This window comes from Pleurodeles waltl, chromosome 3_1 (genome assembly GCF_031143425.1).
Source record: "Pleurodeles waltl isolate 20211129_DDA chromosome 3_1, aPleWal1.hap1.20221129, whole genome shotgun sequence".
NCBI lineage: Eukaryota > Metazoa > Chordata > Amphibia > Caudata > Salamandridae > Pleurodeles > Pleurodeles waltl.
The window spans coordinates 2,061,003-2,085,741 of record NC_090440.1 but is presented as its reverse complement, the minus strand read 5'-3'; the positions used below and the strand labels follow the sequence as shown (position 1 = coordinate 2,085,741).

The window sequence follows — 24,739 nt, the reverse complement described above, 5'->3', positions numbered from 1 at the left end:
CCCAAAGGCAAGATCTAGTGGCCTTGCCAATGCTTGTTTAAAGCAGTTCCTTAAAATGACAGGGGCAACTTTCAAAAGAAAATGCTGACTTAGTAAAAGACACTGGGGAACCTGCAGCGGTACTGGGGCTACTGGAGGGAACCCAGAAAATGGATGAGGAGTCAGTATTTCATCAATGGTTTGTTACAATCTTCTGACATGTCAATGTGAATTACGAGGGGGGGGGGTTGCGGTGCACATTTCACGGTTTTGCATTTGCAAAGTCTGTGGTTCGGATAATCAGATGAATTGCAACCACAAAACAGTTTAGTATTTAAAACCCATAGTTTTAAGGTTAAATGGTAAGAAAAGAGGTAAGGGGACAGAGGTAGCGAGAAGCATGGTACACAGAGGGTTAAGTTAAAAATAAGATCAGATGAGGACACCACAAAGAGAAGAGAAGGCGCAGGAGGGAATGGGAAAAGAATGTAATTATCAAAATGGGAGAAGGCGGGGCTTTGGAAGGATCCTCCCCCCAAAACCAAGCAAAGGAGAGAAGGAAATATCCAGTGGGGAGGGTGCGAGGTGGAGGAAAGAGTAGTGTGGCCAGGGAAAAAGCAATGGAAAGAAAGATGGGAGCTGGGTAGGTGGAACACAGCTGTGAAGCATCGTCAAAAGTCAAGATGTGGGGAAGAAAGGCCTGAAAGTTAAAAGAATCTCTCCACTCTTGGAGACAAGTCAACAAGCAATACTTGCATGTCTGCAAAAAAAGACATTCTGTGGATGTTTCCATTACTGGGTAAATGCCATTTATCATGAAAATGTCTATTAACGGGTTGGGTAAGTGGTTAGAATTGCTATACTATGAAATAAGACCCCCAGCTGTGTAAGGAAAGTCGAATATTTGTAATTTACCTGACTTGACAGTACTGTTGCCCTCTCTTCCGCCATCGTTGTGACTCACAAACCTCACTTCAGGTTCAGACAAACGAAAAGGACGTCCTGGTGAAGAAACACAGTAGAAGATCTGCCTTAATGTGGTGTTACGTCTCTCTTTGGAGTAAGTTAACTTTTATGGATCTTGTAAAGCTCTTAAATAGACATAGCAGCCCGATGTATACTTTGGAAGGTGGCTGCCGTCCGTCAGAGTGGTGGAGGTCTTTCCTTAGCCACCCTGGCTCGACCACCGCCCACCAAATGAAGAGATCTCCCTGGTCCTACGGATATTTGTGGACTCTCAGTGGCTCTTCTGAGGGCACTGACGGTTTGGGGAGCAGCCATCATGTTTCAGGTTGTCGCATCTTACACTCCCTCGTCCAAAAACAAACTTGCAAGTGGGCGTTTGAAGATACAACTATAAATGACCCAGATACTCAGAGTTTTCTCCGATGGTGTGACCTGAACCCAAAAACTCATTGCACTGTCCGCGGTAAGTAGGGCAGAGGGTCGGGTGTGCCTACACTGATGGCTCCAGGTCCTCTGGTGCAACGTTTCTGGTGGCAGATCCAGTACGGGCAGTGCTATAGGAAACATGACGGTTGTGCGACTTGAAACAGAGCGCACCATCGGGTGCTCGAGCACCAGGTCGGAGAGCTCCAAATCAGACCCCAAGACTCATTCTGAGCTGAACCCATTAGCGAAATCATGAAGGCATCAAAGTTAGAACTCTGCCCTGCAGAACTGTGTCCCGGCCGTGACAGTGGAAATTCATCAGCACTACTTCTGGAATTGTTTCATGAATTCAGCGATACTCACATGTAAAATATGCAGAATATGCACATTTAGGAGTGTAAATTTACATTTGCTAACTTTTTTCCTTCAACTGACGAATTATTACAACAAACCCCAGCCCTCCCCAGACCTGCCAGTGTTGGGGATGCGTCCTCCCAAACCCCATCCTACTTACAGACTAAATGCGCACCGCATCCCTGGTGGTAAAGGTTTGTGAAGATTGACAATCTTGCAAGTTTGCCTCCTCATGCACACAACTCTGCCCATTAATTCCTAACATATCAGTCATAACATTACACCAGAAGGGTGGGATATTAAGTCTTAACAAACCAACTAGCAAAATGGTGACTTTACATATGTTAACACAAAGTGGATCTACACTGATAAACTAAAGTGCCTGCACGCTGGAGTCCAACAGGTGTCCAGATCTGAGTATGAATCGCACCCGACAAACCTTATATAAAAGTGGATGTTACCAGAAGATGCTCCCATTTGTGGAGGTAGCGGTAAATCACACTTCTTTGGAAGGTTCTCAGCTGGCGAGGAGTCCTCTAGTGGAATTACCGCTTCACGTTACCAGCCTAGCAGAGGTAATTCTGCTAGATGATTCTACACCGGTGGCTAATCATGCAGAGGGTTTCCCTCACTGCCCCACGACACCAGGAGCCCGGTCAGACAGCAGACTGGATAACCAGACTGCAGCAAATGAGGATAATTATCAGAAGAAAGCAGATGAAGGCTGGGCAGAGAGGGAAGGGAGATCCCCTAATTCCAAAGATAGTATACTTTCTTACCTGAAGGACAACTGGAGCTTTGAGGTTCCGGACAACTTATGCGGTGGGCCTCGCCTTCAACTTTAATGCTGGCGGACGATATCATTTCGAAGGTCGTCTCGCGTCCTGCATCAACAGAAACACCACTGTATAATTCCCGAGCATGTACTACAGTGTGCTCTGCATATGCGGTCTCTCTCCCTCTCCCCCAAAACCGTACTTTGAAATCAGAAAACATGGTACGTCCAAAGAGCACTGGCAGGGGTCATGTCAGTGCAGCCACACTCTGCATCCACCTGATGCACCAAGACCTATAATGTTATCTTCATCATTCAGAACCACCACTTGGCACTGGTTGGAGAAACCGGAGCCGATCCTGGCTACTTGCTCAGTGTCACAACCAATCACTCAAGCCTTGGTGTGACAACTACTGAGGTGATACACCCAATCACTCAAGCCTTTATGTGAAAAGTACTGAGGCAACACACCCAATCACTCAAGCTTCGGTGTGACAAGTACCGAGGTGGCACAACCAATCACTCAAGCCTTGGTGTAACAAGTACTGAGGTGACACAACCAATCACTCAAGCCTTGGTGTGGCAAGTACGGAGGTGACACACCCTATCTCACAAGGATCAGAGACACAAGTACGGAGGTGACACAACCAATCACTCAAGCCTTGGAGTGACAAGTACTGAGGTGACACACCCAATCACTCAAGCCTTGGTGTAACAAGTACTGAGGTGACACACCCAATCACTCAAGCCTTGGTGTAACAAGTACTGAGGTGACACAACCAATCACTCAAGCCTTGGTGTAACAAGTACTGAGGTGACACACCCTATCTCACAAGGATCAGAGACACAAGTACTGAGGTGACACAACCAATCACTCAAGCCTTGGAGTGACAAGTACTGAGGTGACACACCCAATCACTCAAGCCTTGGTGTAACAAGTACTGAGGTGACACACCCTATCTCACAAGGATCAGAGACACAAGTACTGAGGTGACACAACCAATCACTCAAGCCTTGGAGTGACAAGTACTGAGGTGACACACCCAATCACTCAAGCCTTGGTGTAACAAGTACTGAGGTGACACACCCTATCTCACAAGGATCAGAGACACAAGTACTGAGGTGACACAACCAATCACTCAAGCCTTGGAGTGACAAGTACTGAGGTGACACAACCAATCACTCAAGCCTTGCTGTGGCAAGTACTGAGGTGACACACCCTATCTCACAAGGATCAGAGACACAAGTACTGAGGTGACACAACCAATCACTCAAGCCTTGGTGTAACAAGTACTGAGGTGACACAACCAATCACTCAAGCCTTGGTGTGGCAAGTACTGAGGTGGCACACCCTATCTCACAAGGATCAGAGACACAAGTACTGAGGTGACACAACCAATCACTCAAGCCTTGGTGTGGCAAGTACTGAGGTGGCACACCCTATCTCACAAGGATCAGAGACACAAGTACTGAGGTGACACAACCAATCACTCAAGCCTTGGAGTGAAAGGTACAGAGGTGACACAATGTAGAAAAGTACCATCTTTCTTGGCATGTTACACCCCCAATTTCTGCCTGTTTGTCAGTGTGTTTTGCCTGTCTCACTGGGATCCTGCTAGCCAGGACCCCAGTGCTCATTGTTTGTAGCCTATGTGTGTGTTGTCGGTATGCTTGACTGTGTCACTGGAGTTCTGCTAACCAGAACTCCAGTGCTTATGCTCCCTGGGTTACCAAATTTGTCACTATTGCTTAGTGACTCCATATTCCAATTCAGATTGGCACACTGCACCACCCCTCCCCTTATAAGTCCCGGGTATATCATACCTAGGTACCCAGGGTATTGGGTTTCCAGGAGATCCATATGGGCTGCAGCATTTCTTTTGCCACCCATAAGGAGCTCAGACAATCCCTTTCACAGGACTGCCACTGCAGCCAGAGTGAAATAGTGCACAAACTATTTCACAGCCATTTTCACTGCACCAGGAAACTTATAAGTCACCTATGTCTAACCTTCAGTTACTGAAGGCTAGGTGCAAAGTTACTGTGTGTGAGGGCACCCTTGCACTAGCAAAGGTGACCCCACGTTGTCCAGGCCCAATTACCCGGAGTTCGTGAGTGTGGGGACACCATTATAAATGTGCACTACATATATGTTGCTTCACAATGGTAACTCTGAATATGGCCATGTGACATTGAAACCCCAATTCTGGTATGGGGGGGGGGGGGGGGGGGGAGGGAGGAGGGTGAGGTTCAATTACATGCACCCTCGGGGCTCCTCATGGACCCCCAGTACTTCCAAACCAGCTCTCAGAGGTTTCCACTGCAGCCCCAGCTGCTGCCACCTCCCAGACAGGTTTCTGCTCTCCTGGGGATTGAGCAGCTCAATCCCAGGAAGGCGGAACAATGCATTTCCTTTAGGAGAGGGGTTTTACACCCTCTCCCATTGGAAATAGGTGTTACATGCTTGGGAGGGGTATCCTTCCAGAGCCTCTGGAAATGCTTTGAAGGGCACAGATGGTGCCCTCCTTGCATAATCCAGTCTACACCGGTTCAGGAACCCCCAGTCCCTGCACTGGCGTGAAACTGGACAAAGGAAAGGGGACTGACCACACCCCTGTCCCTCACCACCCCAGGGGTGGTGCCCAGAGCTCCTCCAGAGTGTCCCTGGCGTTAGCCATCTTGGATTCCAAGGTGTGGGGACCCTCTGGGAGCATCTGAGTGGCCAGTGCCAGCAGGTGACGTCAGAGACCCCTCCTGATAGGTGCATACCTGGGTAGGTAGCCGATCCCCCTTTCAGGGCTATTTAGGGTCTCTCCTCTGGGTGTTTCTGCAGATTCGGTTCGCAAGACTCCTCCAGGAATACTTTGCATCCTCTGGATCAGCTTCTGACCTTCAGGTCAACCACAGACTGCTCCAGGAACTGCTGTAACTGCAACAAAGTATCCCGCAAGGCTACTGTGTCCTGCAACGTCAGCTCAGGCCAGAAACTGCAACAGTTTCCAGGTTGTGCACGCTCGGAGGACTGCCTTTCTTCACCCTGCACTGGAAGAATCGAAGGAATCTCCCGTGCAGTGATGAAGCCATTTCCCTGCTTCAGCAGGCACCTCTCTGCAGCGAGACTGGTACTCTGGGACTCCTCTCCTGACGACGAGCATGATCCCTGGAACACAGGTGGCGGACCGAAGTGATCCTGACTGTCCAAAGGTCCAGCTGCCCGAATTTGGTGGAGGTAAGGGCTTGCCTCTCATGCCAGACAGTACCCCTGTGCATTGGGTCTTCTGCAGCTCCTTCGGTTTCTGTGCACTTCTTCCAAAACGTATTAGTGCACAGCGTAGCCCAGGTCCCCAGCACTCCATCCTGCGATGCTCAGCTCCCGGAGTTGTTCTCCGGCGGCGTGGTATCCCTCTGTGTAGAGCTGCGACGGCCGCCCTTTGTCATGGGACTCCCGTGGGTGCTGCCTGGTCTTCTGAGGGCTCTCTGAAGTGCTGAGAGCCCCCTCTGTCTCCTCAGTCCGAGTTGAGACCCCCTGGTCCCTCCTGGGTCTGGGCCGCTCCTCTTTGATGCAAAACACGTTCTTGTGTGAACCAAGGCTTGTTGGCGGAATCCAGCAACATCTTACACCAAGCAGGACCCCACAGCTGTCTTATCTGGTGCATTTCTGTACTTTTCTTCCAACCGGAAAATCCACTTTTGCACCTTCATCCGGGTTAGCACGGGCTCCTGTTACTCCTGGACTCAGTCTCCTCTCTCCACAGAGCTCCAGGTCCTGAAATCCATTGTTGGTGTCTTGCAGTCTTGCTTGGTTCTTGCATAATCCTTCACCACAACTTGTAGTGTCCTGAGGTAACTTGCTGTACTTTACTCCTGCTTTCCTGGGCTCTGTGGTGGGGTACTTTACTTACCTTTGGTGTTTTCTTTCACTCCCAGCGCCCTTCTACACACTAGTATTGCCTAGGGGGGGAATTCGACATTCACATTCCACTATTTTAGTATATGGTTTGTGTTGCCCCTAGGCCTATAGCAATCTATTGTGTTTTTCATTGTTTGCACTATTATATGTCTGTTTGCTTACCAGTGTATATATTGTGCATAACACTTACCTCCAGAAGGAGTATTGCCTCTAGGATATTTTTTAGCCTTGTGTCACTAAAATAAATTACCTTTATTTTTTAGTAACACTGAGTATTGTCTTTTATTGTGACCACAGTGGTATTGCAGGAGCTTTGCATGTCTCCTAGTTCAGCCTTGGCTGCTCATCCACAGCTACCCCTAGAAAGCCTGGCTTCTAGACATTGACTACATTGCACTAATAAGGGATACCTGGACCTGGTATAAGGTGTAGGTACCCACCACAAACCAGGCCAGCCTCCTACAGTCACCTAAAGTACCTTTATTTTTCTAACCTTGAGTATTTCCCTTCATGTGTGTGAGTACTGTGTGACTACAATGGTATATCACAAGCTTTACATGTCTCCTAGTTCAGCCTTGGCTGCTCATCCACAGCTACCCCAAGACAGCCTGGCTTCTAGGCAATGCCTAGACTACACTAATAAGGGATAACAGAACCTGGTATAAGGTGTAAGTACCTCTGGTACCCACTACAAGCCAGGCCAGCTTCTCACACAACCAATTACTCAAGCCCCGGAGGGACACGCACTGATAGATGTGAATCATTCATCCGACTGCACCTCCCATCCTTCCTTCAAACGAGTGTCCCATTTTTTCCCCTAACTAGACATTCTCCATGGTCTATCGCCAGTTCCCCTTTTGGAACCAGCCGTCGCCCCCACTTTCCAAGTGTGGCCTCTGAACCTCTCTTGTTCTAAGTCTTGTATTCTAGCAGTTTCCATGTAACATTGTGGTCAGCGGCACTTCGGAAGGCAGTACAACCCTTCGCTTGAACCCTCTGACCTCATGTATATAGTTTATATCATTGCATCTGGCTTCTTCCTTATTTTGGAAATAACAGGTGCCGAGGGTGTTTCTTTATGAACACATTGACCTTGAGAACCAACAGCCTGCCTTCAATGTTTACTACACAGAGGTCGCCAGAGTATGGAAGGGCAGGAAGCAGCTACTGGCCACCGAGTACGAAAATACAACAGGGTGCAGAAACTGTTGTCAAAGTGAAGCAGTATCACAGAGAAAGAGAAAAGGTGGTGGTGGTGTGGCCTCTGAACTGTAATAATGACAGGCAGATGTGAAGACGGTCACTGTTTGCGTCTGTGGGCCAGCATCTGGCAGTGGTAAATAAACGTGTCTGAGGGGAGAAAGGTCCTCTCCGGTGAGATCACTGCTGAAGATGCTGCGTCGTCTCACTGACCTGGGGAACGGTTCTTACTGCATCTTCTCTCAGAGTCTGCATTGTCCGCTGGGTACAGATCTTCCTTTTCTTTGACTCTTAATGAAAAGACCGAGGTGGCAATCATGGGACCTGTAGAAAAAGAAGCAAAAAATATGTAAGTAACCCGGAGTTCTGATGCGAAGGCGAAGCGTACCAAGAAGAGCAGCATGGCGCTGACGGAGGGATTAGAATAACGGGGCTACCCCAGCACTTCCTGTGCAGTGATGGTTACCACCAAGAGCTCTCCACAAGGGACCAGGGGTGCCAGCACTTCCTGTGCAGTGATGGTTACCACCAAGAGGTCCCCACAAGGGCTACTGCCGCATATCCGACCACAGTGTGGCAGAAAATCCGGCAGTATCAAGAATATGGCGGACGGATGTTCGCCTCTGCTGCGGTATGTTGGTGGCAGTCACTACGGCAGTAGGCAGAAAGTACCACCAATGTTCTGTCACTCGATCAACCGTGTGCTGGGAGGTTCATGTTTGTGATGCTGGACAGTCACAGGGGGCCCCGACATTACATTTCCTCTGTGATTAGGCCATATTATAGCTATATCTTATGTGGCAGTGGCTTTGATTTGTACCAGCCATTGAATTCGTTGTACAGCCCACAGATAATCAAATCAGGCAGTACACGTTTTCATAGCATCTTTCTGGAGGCTTCTCTGATGGATGGTGTCCACTACTTGATCAGACAGCGTCCTGCCACATCTGCTGTGCATTTTCAAAAGTTAGTCAAGTTGTAACAGCAAACAGTGAAGGGCTCTAGCTGCCAGTAGTATTTTTTTTCAGAAGCCACCGTCACTTTGAGAGTGTGATGGACTAAGGGATCCGACACCTTTTACCTTCCATAGACAGTAAATAAGAGTGGACATCTATATAACAGAAATAAATGTACCAGAGGGTAGGTGGGAGGGTGTTGTGTTTTTAATTTATTTGTGTGTGCCTGTTTAGACTTGACGGAGAGGAAGGAACCTCTGTGGCTGCTCACTGCATTTTATACTGCACTGATATACAATAGACTTCACTTCTGGCTGCAACCACGGAGGTTTATCTAATACGAATCATTCCAAATCCTCAATAATAAACTCAAATATACACAGCCACCTCCCTATCCAGACTTATATCCCAAACATCCATTATGTTTCATATCTTTACAAACCTCAGTTAGCCATTTGCTAGGTGAGTGGTAGCTGACCCTGGCCATGGGAGCCAATACCTGGTCCCAAAGTACCAGCGACTGGCCCCATGGAGTCCTATACTGGAGAAATCACTGGCCCGTGGTTTAAACCAATGAGGTGTTAAAGTTCCAGGAGTACAATAAATATAACAAGATAGATCATGGATTTCCTTTAGTAGGTGATCAATAATGTGCTTTCTGCTGTCCGTACATCTCGCCTAAGCATGTTAATTGTGGTTCAGCTATTAAGTTGTACTGTTCAGGGTAACAAGGCATCGGCCTGTATTAGTAAAAGGAAATTCTGATTGTCTTTCTTCCTCTTGCATCACTTTCTGTATTCAAAGTAGCAAATTAAAGGACAACAGCAATTGAGAAATCCACGCGAGCTCAACAAGGGACTAATAGGACGGCCTGCAGCCCAATAAAAGACCTTCCTTCCTTGCAGGCTATTGTATGAGACAATCATTTCCTCTAGTTAATAGTCCTGAAGACCCAGCTACATAGCCATCCACTGAAACGCTTGGCCTACCAGAGACCGAATGACCCATGTTGTATTAATTGCAGACCCCCAATGATGGACAATGAGTTTTTAAATTAATTTTATCATATGGCTTTCAAGCTTCTTCACCCATGCATTGAAACAGGTTTTTGTATGCAGTGGGACATCCCTGCAATGCATAAAGAACTGTGGATGTCCCCACAGAGAACAAGAGTGACTTTCATAACGCTTGTCTTTAAGAGAATGTGCTGTACATAATCAGGCACAGGTACATATTAATGCACAATCGCATTCATGGGTATATTACTGTTAGTAACCACCTGAATACCTAATAAAAACAGTCACAATGCACCAGCACAACACTACTGCTTCAGCAAAGGCAGAGCACTGAGTCTAGGAAAAGTGAATTAACCGAGACCCACTGCCGTGCTGCTTCGGTTTAAATGTGAGAATCTGTTTTTTTGCTGTGCTCTGAATGAGTGTTAACATTGCTCTGTTATAACAATACCTACCTTTAGCAAACAGCAAATGTGAACATAAATGACTAAACCACACTCCGTGTTTGGGGGGTTGTTGAGGGGGGGCGTGGGAAGTTTAAGGAGGGTATGTTGTGCCTAAAGTAACAAGCATTTTTAATGCAACGGGTCTCGTATTTCTCCGAGTTAGAGGTATTAGCAGTTGTAAACTCCAACCGGATTTTACTTGCCTCATTGAATGAAAAAAAAAGGGAGCACGATCGCACTGCTAAACAAGCGAGATCGCACTGCGAAAAGTGAGAAAAAGTAGTCTACAAACCGGGCGGAAAACAGAGAGCCTCATTTATTTTCAGTACTTGGTCGCTGCGCTCGAGGAGTGCTAACCACCAGAAAAGGCATGACGTATGCAGGCCTTCCACTAATGAAAGCAAGCAGATTTTAAAAGGCAAGCCCACGAACCAATGAAAGACACTGACGTGACAGGAGCGGGGCTCCGAGCCCTTTTCTAACTACTACATCGGCTCACAAGCGATACGCATGCACAAGGGCATGCTACGCAGACTCGACCCTATAAAAAGCACACTTCAGAGGACTGTGCATTGAGCATTTGAAAATGCGTGAAGTCTCCAATATTTTGTCCTTAAAGCCACCATTGATGCTAAGGAAATATTTTTTAGTAGCTACTCTGTACCATCACTGGTTGCTAACCTGCTAGCTACTATCGACAGGCCAGCAAAGAAAGACAGCTCCATCAATAGAGAGAAGCATTTCAATACTGGAATGAGGAAGGAAGAGACACCTGGAAAGAAAGTAGACTGCTTTGTCGGAGCACAGCAGCATACATCTTGTTATAATAAACAATCAAAACATGCCATCTCCCCTGAGTAATAAAAGTAACCAGAGAGCCAAATGCACAAGCCCACTTAACAGCAAGCATAGCTCTGATCCTCAAAACACCACGTAAGACAGAGGCAGCGTCGATAAAAGCTCTGCTTAACAATAAATGTATAAAAATAGCAACCAGCAGACTAAAGCAATGCACCACAAATAAGTTAAAAAGGAAGCCCGCCTCAACAGGCAGGATACAGCATTGTTAGTTTGCCTGTGTACCTGTTCGCTAGCTGAAGCGGATGCAGTGATCATAGCCTTCTATAAGATCTTCTTATTCAGCAACCTTTGCAGGAGGTGGGAGGATACATTTGCAGAGACTGCACACAAAAAGTCTCACTTGAAATCACAGTATTTTTAACAATTCCGCAGAAAGTATATTGTTGGCCCATGAGGAAGGTGGAACTAGAGAAACAATCATGATCTCCACTCTCTGTGGGGGGAATAGAAACCTCTATAAAGATCCTGAATACTGACATAGCAGGGGAGGCCTATGATGATCAGCAAAATGCAACAGCAACAAATAAGAGATGTTCCTCACTCACAAAGAAAGATTTGCAGCAACACCTTATTGACATCCATGACAGGTTGCATAAATCCTATGCTGAAAAGCTAAATGCTGTGAAGTCAGAAATTAAATCTGTAATTTCTGATCTCTTGAAGGACATGCAAGCTACAGGTGAGAGAGTAAATTCAGTTGAATTCATTGCACAAATGAATGTGACTCTTGACAAAACACAGTCTACCTCTGTAATGGCCGACAAACTATGAAATCCGAAAAAAGTATGATAATATTGACAGGTCTAGAAAGGACAATATTATACTCCAAAATGTGAACGAATCACTTGGAGGATTTGATATAGGAGCTTTCTGAATGAACATGTTCAAGCATGATCTCAGTGAATGTAAGAATGAGAAGCTTAACTTTGAAAGAGCACCTAGAGTGAGGGTTCTCTGATCCTCTCCTGGTTCGTGATCAAGGGGCATAATAGAAAGATTAGCCTCCTTGACTTTAAAGATGTTAGATCCAAAAGTGTTAAGATTTGTTGCAAGTTACATTAAATAAGTGGAGGACTCTACAGGCGGCGACGAGGAAGCTGAGCCGCTAGCAGATGGGATACAGTTGGGACTTCCCTTTTGCCTTTGTATTTTAGATGAAGAGAGTAATTGCATTATTTGGTACCCTGTGGATGGGAGGGCTTTCCTGGAACCATCGGAGACTAATGGCTCTGGGCCCACAGAAGAACAGTAATGACAGACCATACAACCAAGTGGGAGAGAGCGCCTAACACCAGAAAGAGAGACTCTGTAGTTTCCATTGCCAAATAGTCTTCATTAACCTATTACGCATTTATAAATAGCAAGCTGGAAGGGGTGGCGGGGCATGTCACAGTAAGACAATTTTTTCTTTGTCTTTTCTCATTGGCCGAGTTTAAATATATTCTATCTGATGGCCTCTTGCCACATGACATTCTAGCACTCTTGGGCTGAAAGGTTGCCATGGGGGGCTGCCAGTAGGGGTGGTGCCACCAACACTTCGGGTGCGTTTCAATGCCCCATGGAAGAGGATTACAGCTAGTGTTGGTGTATGGTTTTACAGTTTATAGTAGAAGAGGAGAGGAGAGGGGATGTGGAGTTTGGATGGACTGGCATCATTTTTTAATCTGCCTTTAATGCAGAGATTTAAGAGAAGGAGCAATAGAGCATTTAATCATCATTCTCAATACTGATCTATATGTGATCACATGGAAGGTACAGAGTATAAATTGCCTGGTCAAAGGACAGTTTGTAGAGAGCTTTACTACAGGAGGCACCAACACAGATACATATGTGGCTTGTTAGAGATGGATAAGGACAAAATGAAAGGAGAAATCCTAAGATTAGATGATATTATTGCAGGCCAAGCCTCGTCAACATGTATATATCCACTTTACTTGTATGGTATGTCTGGTATATCTCATGCCTTCTAAAATCATTCTCTGAATTGAAAGGCTCAGACTTCTGGAGAAGCAAACAGCCCACAGAAAATGAGTCTACTTCTCACATAGCCATAGGACCTACAGGAAGATAGATGTAATTTGAAACACAGAGGAGGTTACTAGAAACTATATATAGAATATAAAATGGAGATATGTTTGATCACTATACTGGACCACACACCAGTGATTTGGGTCTGCAATTCTGGGGACAGCGTAAACAAAGAAACAGCTGGGGATTTGAAAGATATGATACGAGTTGGATATTAGGAATCAGTTGAGGAATAATTTGAGTAAAAGACACTGGTGAGATACAAATATATATGGTCTTGCTTAATGGCAAGATGAGGGGCAAATGTATAGCAGCTCGGACTGATGAAACATGTAATATAGTGCTGAGGAGACGGAGCATGCAAGCAAAGCTGAATAAGGCGGAGTCCTCTTCACAAACACAGGATCAGTAAAGGCTGTGAGAGCAGCTATTAAGCTGAGGGGGCACTTGTGGCCGAGCGCTCAGAGAGCGAGGATTACTTGCACTTCAACAACACTCCTAAGAAAAAGCTAATCAAGCAGATGAACTCCTAACAGAGAGACTGTGTGTGGCAAATGAAAGGGCTGGAATGCCAAATGTCCGTACTAGTTATAGGCCTATGATAAACTCTGAAAGTAGTAAACAGAGGGTGTTCACTGACTTTTTGTGAAGCCCTCTGCCAGGCTGAAGTGGTAGACTTTCAGATCGGGACGATTATTCAGGTTCAAGGCCTTTAACAACTGGGACACCACTTGCCAGTGGGCTATAAGGCTATATTAGAGCATTGGAATGCTGAGAGCTATATTGAAGACAGTTCAGTGAGTCCGGGCCGATAATAGCAGGTATAAACCTTCGACTTAAACATTTAGATGTTTGGCTTTCTATTTCCCCCTGCTTAATTTAGATAATTGTTCCCTCAGTGGGTGAAATGTTCCATTAGCCATGTAGCCCTTCTTCCTCTGGTTGTACGATTGATAAGAGCCCTGTCCCTCACCTCCCTGGTTGAGGCCCTTTAGTAACCAGGGTAGCAGACTTCAATTGACAGAATGCAGAAATAAGCCTGTTGGAAAATTCAGTAGCAGATTATCTGAGTTGGACTTCTCTCCACAGAGAACATATTTTTCTTTATGGATAACTTTTCACCTACACCATTTGTCAAACATGGTGTATTCCCTGCTCTTGGAAATAGACTTGCTCCTGTATTTTTCTAGAGTAGTTTCATGTATATTCCCAGGGTAGAAAAGGTAATGCCAAAATGGACAATACCCACAGACTTAGATGTTTGTCATTTTCTGTGCATTTTGGATGACCTCCTCTGCACCCTTTAAATGCTCCTTCCCACACATACCCGGAGCCTAAATGCCATCTCCCGGTGCAATTCAACGCCAAGTGAGACCATTACCCGTAAGCAGCACCAGGAAACAATTGAACAGTACTACCCTGTAAAGCAGATAAATGTATATAAACACACCCAACTATTATCAAACGAATCCAATAGAAGCGATTCATAGCTGGGAAAGTGCAGTGGCCTCCCACGCCCACCATACTTCCATATAGATAGGACACGTGTGTGTCTGCCATGCAATGTGCCCAAAATCGAAAGCAACAACAGTCATTTTGAAACAGGAAGGCCGATGAACGGTCCTTGCGCTGGAGATAAAACAGACGAGTGTTCGCTTCTGCCTCACGCTGAGCTGCTATTTTTTTTTTCCCCCCCCTTTTTTAACCGGACAATGGGGCCTTCAGTGAACTGCACGGTCTTCAAGTAGCAGCTGCACTTAACAAGCATTTGCAATGCAATAGTCTCGTGTTTGCTCGAGTTAGAGCTCATAGCGTTGTAAATTACTAACAGGACTTTTATTGCCACACAGACTGAAAATAACAAGAGGAAGAGAGCAAGAGCTGGCCCTGGAAAGCCCCCCTCTGCTGTTGGTTTATGTTTACAGAGGGAGCTGGTGGGGAGGAGTAACTGAACACGCACCCACACTGTTGAGGTGAAACAGGCAAATGCCAAAAAAAAGTCCCTTACAGAAGAGATAAGCAGGATAGTGTAATTACACAGTACTTTGTGCTGCTTCCAAAGTGAAACAAGGCAGGACAAAGAGGCAGAACTGACCACTAGCAAGCAAGGATTTTTGAAGGACACTGGAACTAACAAATCAAAAAGCTGGAACTCACTCTATAGTATACTTAAAAGTATACAGCATGCCGAATGCTAATGCTCGAACTAAAAATTACATCATTTATTATTCGGCCTGCTGGGTTATCCTACCGTTCCTCCCAGCGCAGTACAATGTGCATCTCTGGGGGTGGGGGGAGGTTTAAAGCTTAGTTCATTATAGAAATAACTGTTTTTTTTTCTGATGAGAAGCTCATTTAATGATTAGAGCACCATCCAGGAACCTAATACAAATTTCAAAAAATGGAGGGCAGGTCAGAATTTACGTCTGCAGCCAGGCCAGCAAGAGTATTCCTAACATGCAAAAACCACACAAATTTCACATCATTCAAAACTGCAGAATATCAGTACACTTCCTGTTTAAAGACACCAGTATATTTTGTGTTTGCAAAATCCTAGTACACAGCAAAATCCCTGTTTGCAGAACCGAAGTGGACTTCATTTTCTGATTAGCACCAAGGTCCTAACTTGAGGAAGTACATTCCCAATGTACAGTTTTTATACTTGAGGAGATGCCAGTACACTATTTGCAGAATCCCAGTACAGTCATAGTTCCAAGTACAGATAGTTTACAAATCCTATCATACTTTACGTTTGCAGAATTTCACTACATTTGGAGTTGGCAGCTCCCAGTACATTCACTTACCTCCTCCAACTCTCACTGCCCTTCAAGCAGCAGCCTTCTTGCCATCAAGCTATTCTCAGGGTATTCTACAGTTAGATAATCGAAGCAGCCACACTGAAGCATCTAGATTTTGGAAAGAGACATCTTTTAATTTTAACTCCAAAGTGGGTGTCTGCCGGCCCAGCGCACTGGTTAAGTGTGTTTCGTCTGGTGAACACAGCACAAGTCATATCACAAACCTGATCTTAGGTGCTGCAGTCTCCTGTTCTATCAGCTGGTATGAATGTCTCACCTTACTCATTGCAATGTCCTACGTACTTGCATGTCACCTTCAGCTGTGCCAACCTGTTGGATTCAGAGCTTCATAACATATTTAAACTTCTAAGGCGGATGGTGTTGCATAATGAAAATTCTACAAGCATTATCAGATATATTATAAAACTTTTTTTCATTTTAATGTTTAGATTATACTCCGGCACGGAATCCTAAAATAGAACTGCCTGGAAAGTAGGTTTGAAGAAATAAAACTGAAATGGCAGGTTAACTTTACCAATGTTACAAGCTATGCTTAATGTAACTTTACCCAGCGAGTCCAAGACTTGGGAAATCTCTCTCATCACAGCCTCATACAGACTCTTCTGCCATTTGTGCAGGAGTTTCAACTCCTCCTCGGAGAAGCTAGCCACAACATCCTGGAACGTAACCGGTACCTATAGGAATTGGAATTGAAATATACGTAAGTCAAAGTGAGAGAAAGTATATACTGCATGTACAGTATACAGGTTACCGTGTGAAGGAGGGCATTCTCTGCTCTTGGGTCCTACAAATGTTACAGTGAGATACAACTATTCTACAAAGCCAGAGAAGGCACAGCCTTTTACCAATCGCAAGTGAAGCACTGCTTGATTTCTCTGCACCACCAAGGTCTGTTCAGCAGACAACCTCATGAGCCAGAACGGAGTGGGCACAACAGTACCAGCTGACGAGGGTCCAAAACTTACTGATCTATTTTATTAGTTTTAATAGTTAGATCAACAGTAAAGTACCTTTCAGTGAAGTGCAGCTTTATAAAACAGCATCACATAATATAAGTATGAGGTGCCTTCTCAGTATCAGACTCTAGGCATGATTTAAGTCTCAGCGGACAGGGTATTCCCATAGAGTATAATGGGATCTAGATTTCGGCGGTAGGGGATATCAGTCAATGCTGTGTCAGAGTAACCTGTCCGCCAAGTTCTAAATCAGACGCTCCGTCTCTCAACTCAGAAGAAGCAGGGAAGGGGGGGGGGGGGGGTTCGAGTGAAGGGTGATGGGGAACTCAACAGAAGAGAACTTAAAATATGCAGCATAGCAAAACACTTGTGTTAGCTCAGAAAGACACACATAAAGTACAAAAAAATGAAACAGAATTTCACCTTCCAATTTTCGTCAAATCACCCTGTTGCACACAGCTACAAAGGTTCTTACTAAAATTCTGTTAGATCACCTGAATACCTGGGTGGAGAGTAGCACGATTATCCCATTGGAACAGACTGGTTTTAGGAAAGGCCACGGCATGTCATACAATATTGCCACATTGCAGCTTATAAATGAAAACATATACAACACTTAGGGGTTCTGTGGTGTACGCCACTTTTATAAACTTTTCTACAGCCATTGATAATGTTGATTGTCCAACATTTTGGAAAAAGCTGTCTATGATTGGCATACCAGCTACTTTGCTGCATCTAATTATAGCTTTGTAGTCTTCAACGTGGTGCAAAATCCTAATGGGTGGTGATTGGGGTCTATCAAGAGTTTCTTACACAAATGCTTTCAAGCACCTTTGTTATATATATTCTCCCCCTCACCCCCAGCATTCGATCGAAGAGTTCTAGTTTTCCTCCACCTATTGGAGGGCGCTCCTCTGACTTGTCTATAGTATTCAGATGATATAGTAAATTTCGAGCTGCCTCTGAAAGGCTTAAATGGCCAACTGGACACTCAAATTAGAGCAGGTTAAACCATTTCATTTTTTGTTTTTTAAGGGAAAATCAGGTCTAATTCTCTGTGATTCCGACCATATATCAAATAACGTGCGTAAAGCATTTGCTCAAGCCAATGTGCTCGGTGCATTGTATAATGCAGTAGACAAGAGGCACTTTTCCCAACTTCCTGCTGTTTACTGGGACAACATTCCTCCCACCATACTGTGTGCGGTGGAATTAACAGATGAGGCAGATTGGGGCTTTTTGAATAGAACCGAAGGTCAAATTTTAAGACGTCTGACCACTGGTAACACATTTGCGTCTACTGCCGCTGTCAGGTTGGTGCTTGGGATCAAAAGTAGTTTCGTCCAAGGCTTGGTAGGAATGAGTAGACGGGCTTTCTGTTTGATACAAAACTAAGATACTTTATTAAGGCGCCAAGAGATCTGTAAACTGAAGAGAAGTCCTTGTGCTTTAGAAATTTTAAATATGCTTTAGAACAACTGGAGTTAGATCAACGTTTTAAATTGTCTTTGTCCCCACCCTAGCTAAAAGTTTGTTTAAAGCATGTCTCCACAAATGTGAGTTTCTGTTTGAATACAAAGTCATGCAGTAAAAAAAAAAAAATTATATATATATATTTTTTTTTTTTAATGACATTCTGGTCAATTCTACAATTATAAAAAGATCTCAACCACATCTAATGTGGAATTTGCCACGTGGGGTTAGGTGTTTTTGTACATTACTAAGATTGGACATGCTTCTGCAAAAGGTTTTAACTTCTAACCGGAACTGTACTTCTAATGTCTGATCTATGTCAAAATGGAATTCAGAGTTTCATACAGGTTTTGTGTGTCCCGCCTTGCTGCTACTACAACTAAAATTGCTGAGACCTCTTTTAATGCCAGTGTACGAGCAGCAGAGGCACTCCAATTGTTGTAGAATCTTCCTAATGAAATGTGCGGCTTCCAAGTTTAACTTTTTTAAAGCTTTTTGATCTTTTTAACATGACTTTGTGAATTGGTTTTTCATTGATTCAGTGGGCAGATCAAGTAATAAAATGAAGAAAAAAAACTTTTTTTTTTTTTTTTGTCTTTTATTATTGTGGACCTCTTAAAGTGCTTCTGTACAAGAATTTAAAAATCAAACTGGCCAGCATGCATCCAGTACTCCTCATACTTGAAAAGATACAGACCTGAGGGCGGCACCTTCTGAAACGCTCTGTGTAGGCCTCTCCGTGTACATCCGGTGAACGCCTTTCACAGTCCTTAGCTTTCATTTTATATTCAGCAGGATGAGGTAGAAAGGCGTCAGGGATGATCCTGAGCCCATTCCAGAGTACAATCTTCCCAGGGCTCTCGGTCGTCTGACACCACCAGGAGGGTGACCAGGAGCTACGAGATCAAGAAAGCAGCAGCAGGGGTATTTCGTCATATCCCCTCTGTGGGCTGTGCATGATTCTTCACTCATAGCGATAAGTTGGCTTGCTTCAGTCCCTCATCTGCGGATGATAATTCCTAGTAACTACCCATGCCACTGCCAACTACTGTCTACCAAAGTGAATTGCACCAGTCCTTTGAGGGAACAATACTTTAGTGGCCAAAACATTTGCAAAATGACTGAACACACCCATCTTGTGTATACACTGCATGCATACTGTAATATAAACTGGTGAGATCCCACTTAATGAGTGTCATGAGTCAAGTTCAACACGTTGTTTATTGTGAAGTATAGGAATTTGAAGTGAATTCGAGAATAACAATTTCTTCTTTAACACATATTAATTCAGTCAATGTTCATCGAAGTTTCAGCCAACATGTGTTTCGCCCCTTATTGCGAATACGCCAGGGCTTTCTCAAGGCCATGAAAAATATATGTAAGAAAGTATAATGAGACACAAGGTAGAACAAAAACTAACTAAGGGTGCTACCAAATATGTGAATAGTGTAGAAACAGACTGATGGACAGACCATCCTTGCCTGTTGTGCTCCCCAAGTAGTGGGAAAAGGATACTAATTAGAAGAAAAACTCTGTTACAATAGTCCTGGGTTACAGGGATTATTAGTCTATGAGTGATGGGAAAAAATTGCATATATGTTGCTATGTTTACTGCAGAAAAAGGAAGATGAAATAGTAGGCTAAAATAGAGAAACCCCTATTTCGCAATAAGGGGCGAAACACGTGTTGGCTGAAACTTCGATGAACATTGACTGAATTAATATGTGTTAAAGAAGAAATTGTTATTCTCGAATTCACTTCAAATTCCTATACTTCACAATAAACAACGTGTTGAACTTGACTCATGACACTCATTAAGTGGGATCTCACCAGTTTATATTACAGTATCCCTGCCTGAGGAGGGCTGGGGACCAGGCCCTCCAGTGACAAGTTCCCACAGCTTTTATTAAACGGCATTTTTAACAGGAAGTTTTCCGTCTGGACCCTTATACATTGCATGCAGACTGCATGCATCATCATAGTTTTTGATTTACAAAAGACCAGGTCCTGGTTCCTGCTTCTCAATGTGTCTGGGAATAAGGCTTTTAGACAACTTCCGGTTTTCACAGGCATTTAAGTGTGGGCATAAGAAAGTTTCATGAAACGCCTCAGGACACAGCATGTCAGTGATCACATTAGACATGCTAATGAAGGAACTACAGGTTATTAAGCCTTCAATTACCAAGGTGAAACATTCAACTACTGCGATGTCCAAAGACGTGAAATCTCTACACGCTGAGATATTTGCATTCAGTAATTAAGTTTGTAACTCTCAGAAAAGTCTCCTGGCTCTATATGAGAGAGCTGGAAATCCTGACTGGAGACTAACTTTCGAATTAACGAAAAGGGTTAGGACCTTCAAGACAAAAGTAGGGGTCACAACGTTAGCCTGTATAAGTCCCTGGGGAAGAGGAGCGAGACGACATGCTAGGTTTCTTGTCCACCTTTATATCAAAACGTATTTGATTATTATGGTGACGGTAAGCATACTTTGTCACCATTGCGATGGATTATCCTTACTGACAACAGACAAGTCAGCCCTTTCGTGCCAATTTACCTCTGAAGTTAATCCATGCAACAGAACCTTAACTCCCAGAACTGCATTCCAGATCTCTTCTAAAACCACAATCCATAGAGCATGAACCCAACCACCCAGAGGCTGATATACTTAAGAGACATCGGGTGGAAAATGTGACCGCTGCTTACTGTTCCAAGGTTCAAATGAGACCTCCAAAAATGTAGTGGCCAGTCTTCCTCAAAAGAGGTGCTCTGCCAGGGAGCGGTTGACGTGATTGGATTCATCAGGGTCACTCTTGTTATAGGCTTGACCTATGCCCCCCCAATGCCAAACAAACTGCCATTTGTTGAACCTTGACAGACTCTTCACTGTAGTGATTGAGCAGGATTTATACTTGGCACCTGATCTGAAATTAGACTGCTCGGGCCTCCAGAATTATGAGAACACAATGACAGGGAACCCCATAACTAGTATAAGGCAGATCATTCCCTTGCTGGATCTTATTGCTTGTCACTGGTTAATATTACCTTAAGAATGCTTGTCTCCAAAAAATAAGAATTAAACACCATCTTTACAACAATAAAAGAAAAAACATTACACCACACAGAAGGTACGTAATACGGGCAAGGGGAGAAAGCTGGGCAACTCCTGGCACTACAACTAAAGCAGAGAGAAGCAAAATCAGCCGTAACAGCAGTTTAGAATACCCAAAAATGTTACTTAACTGCTCGCTTGATATAACAAGAGTTTGCCTCTTTTTAACCTTCATTGACATGGAATGAATCTGGGTACTGGCATACGATGGACAAGATGGCAGTCTCCAAATGTTTAGTCTTAAAGTTCAGTCTCATGGCAAAGAAACTGTTTACCCACTGATGCAACGTTTTCATTTGTTCTGAGTACTTCACACTCCATAGCCTCAACTCTAGTTTCTATCTGTACGACAGACATACAGAGACGGAGTTGCTTCTTGAGTTCGACTTTGTATCATATAGGAGCTGGAACATGACAGATCTCCCTGTGCCATGTTGGCAAGATGTATGTGATCGAGTCTGTCCTCTTTATCAGTGCCTTACAAGACAGGCACGGGCCTTAGTTGCAAAATCCTTAAATAGTTATTTTCCGATTTCACTAATACTCAGAATATGTCCTTGTAGGAGGCTGGCCTGGCTTATAGTGGGTACCTAGTGGTACTTACACCTTGTACCAGGTCCAGTTATCCCGTATTAGTAGAATAGAGGTGTTTCTAGCAGCTTAGGCTGATAGAAGGTAGCTATAGCAGAGCAGCCAAGGCTGAACTAGGAGACATGCAAAGCTCCTACTATATTACTTACATCATATAGGTACTATATCATAAGAAAGACAATACTCAGGGTTACTAAAAATAAAAGGTACTTTATTTTAGTGGCAATGTGCTAAAAATATCTGAGGATATACTCCCTTAGGAGGTAAGTAAAATAAACAAAATATACACACAAACCAAAATCAGGTAAGTAAAACAGTCAGAAAGTAGTGCGAACACTGTAGAATACAATAGGCCTAGGGATAACACAAACCATATACTAAAAGTGGAATGCGAACCACAAATGGACCCCTAGGATAGTGTAGTGTGTAGAGGGTTGCTGGGAGTGTAAGAAAACACTAAGGGTGTCCAAGATACCCCACCCCAAGACCCTGGAAAGTAGGAGTAAATTACTACTATTTCCCAGGAAACACACTAAAGTCGCGAAAGTGTTTCCCTTTCCTCAAACTATACCAGGACTAAAATCAGAATAGTAAAAAAAAGTTGCTTTAATGTCCACAAAACCTACTCTTGTAATAAAGGAGTCATCAGAAAGTGATCAGCTGCACATCCCATGATTTCCTCAAGTATAATAAAATGAAAACGTGAAATCCCTTTATAAAAACGTGCCTCTAATTTTAAGATGTGACATCACTAGTCCCCTGCAATAACAAAATGACATAGCTGTTCAACATTTTATTACAGTTGAGTTGTGAAGTTACAATGTCTGCCACCAGCAGAGAGTATCAAAGGTAGATCACGGAGTGGAACCACATCTGTTGATTGTAAAGTTAAAAAAAAAAAAAAAAAAAAAAAAAAAAAAGAAGATTTTCTGAACTGTTTGCGTGAAAAAAAACAGACACTGGCAGAAATAAGCCATTTATGGCTGCATGTTCATTTTTTGCAGGGCTATAGCTCATTGCAGGAAAGCAGGAAGCCTCTCTGCTCACATTAAAAACATAATTATTTTGTTAAAGCCGTTCCAGAAATAGGTTTTGCAACATACATCTATTTGCATATTTAATTTCACACTCCTGATTCCACATTTATGTTATTTATATGCAACTATAAGTAATGGTGTGACCAAGCATTATAAGGAACAAACCTGTCGAACCTTAAAATGCTATAGTAAATCACCTTGAAGCTTCATGAATTATAAAGGAGCTCTGCCTTCTGCCTTGTATATGGGACTAGGCTCCTTGGTGACTTGCAGTATCCTTAGAATGTATAGGAGAGTCTACTTTATCCCATACACAGGCCAAGGGTTTGAAATACAAGGTATAGTTTTGCCATCATGCAAAGAGTAATTACTTACCTTTTTGGAATCCAGGCGGTACATCTCGAACCCACTACTTTCAGACTTTTCCAGGTGAAATCTTTGGTTATCAGGTCTGATCTGTAAGTCCAATGAGACCAAGGGGAAGCAACCGAATGAGGCAGCTGTACTCTACAGCGCCAGCCGTCAGCTGTGAAGACCTGTGGTAGAAGTCGGCTGAAGCCGGACAAAACTCTTCCTGTAATTAAAACACTAGTGAACAATTGAGCCACTCAACTCAAGGAGGGCGTGCACAGCATTTCTTCTGAAGAACCTTGCTGATGTGTTCGCACTACTCCTCTCACTAAGGACCCTTCTGCTATGCTCACACAGCGCCTAGAAGGCTCACACTCCTCCTCCTCTCACTAAGGACCCTTCTGCTGTGCTCACACAGCGCCTAGAAGGCACACACTACTCCTCCTCTCACTAAGGACCCTTCTGCTGTGCTCACACAGCGCCTAGAAGGCACACACTACTCCTCCTCTCACTAAGGACCCTTCTGCTGTGCTCACACAGCGCCTAGAAGGCACACACTACTCCTCCTCTCACTAAGGACCCTTCTGCTGTGCTCACACAGCGCCTAGAAGGCTCACACTCCTCCTCCTCTCACTAAGGACCCTTCTGCTGTGCTCACACAGCGCCTAGAAGGCACACACTACTCCTCCTCTCACTAAGGACCCTTCTGCTGTGCTCACACAGCGCCTAGAAGGCACACACTACTCCTCCTCTCACTAAGGACCCTTCTGCTATGCTCACACAGCGCCTAGAAGGCTCACACTCCTCCTCCTCTCACTAAGGACCCTTCTGCTGTGCTCACACAGCGCCTAGAAGGCTCACACTCCTCCTCCTCTCACTAAGGACCCTTCTGCTGTGCTCACACAGCGCCTAGAAGGCACACACTACTCCTCCTCTCACTAAGGACCCTTCTGCTGTGCTCACACAGCGCCTAGAAGGCTCACACTGCTCCTCCCCTCAATAAGGACCTGCTGCTGCGCTCACAGCGCCTAGAAGGCTCACACTACTCCTCCTCTCAATAAGGACCTGCTGCTGCGCTCACAGCGCCTAGAAGGCTCACACTACTCCTCCTCTCACTAAGGACTCTTCTGCTGTGCTCACACAGCGCCTAGAAGGCTCACACTACTCCTCCTCTCACTAAGGACTCTTCTGCTGTGCTCACACAGCGCCTAGAAGGCTCACACTGCTCCTCCCCTCAATAAGGACCCTTTTGCTGTGCTCACACAGCGCCTAGAGGCCGGACATAGCTCCTTCCGGAGATGAGCCCCGGCCAGCAGCTATTTATGCAATATCCGGGTATGGTACTGCGCATGCTCCGAACACTTTGCTCTAAACACGCATGCGCAGCTCTGGTGACCCTACCTCAGCGCATGCGTAGTGACGCGCCTGAGCACGCAGGCTTCGTAACCTTGTGCCTGCAGATTGCGCAGCCTCATTGTGGACC

At 44.6% G+C, this 24,739-nt stretch overlaps 1 protein-coding gene across 6 annotated transcripts in view; it reads right to left on the bottom strand.

The window, feature by feature from the left end:
- Positions 1–24,601, bottom strand: part of LOC138283660 (zinc finger protein 554-like) — a 55,497-nt gene extending 30,896 nt beyond the window's left edge. The window contains exons 1-6 of one of the 6 annotated variants that reach the window (XM_069221597.1): positions 23,281–24,601; positions 16,284–16,410; positions 15,722–15,823; positions 7,824–7,934; positions 2,505–2,609; positions 895–981 (exon numbers count right to left, since the gene is read on the bottom strand). In XM_069221597.1, coding sequence (XP_069077698.1) covers positions 895–981; positions 2,505–2,609; positions 7,824–7,929 — 298 coding nt within the window. In that variant the 5' untranslated portion in view covers positions 7,930–7,934; positions 15,722–15,823; positions 16,284–16,410; positions 23,281–24,601. Of the gene's footprint in view, positions 1–894; positions 982–2,504; positions 2,610–7,823; positions 7,935–15,721; positions 16,411–23,280 lie in introns of those variants that run through there. The other 5 variants (XM_069221595.1, XM_069221596.1, XM_069221594.1 and 2 more) reach the window with 5 other exon arrangements.
- Between the last annotated feature and the right edge of the window lie 138 nt (positions 24,602–24,739).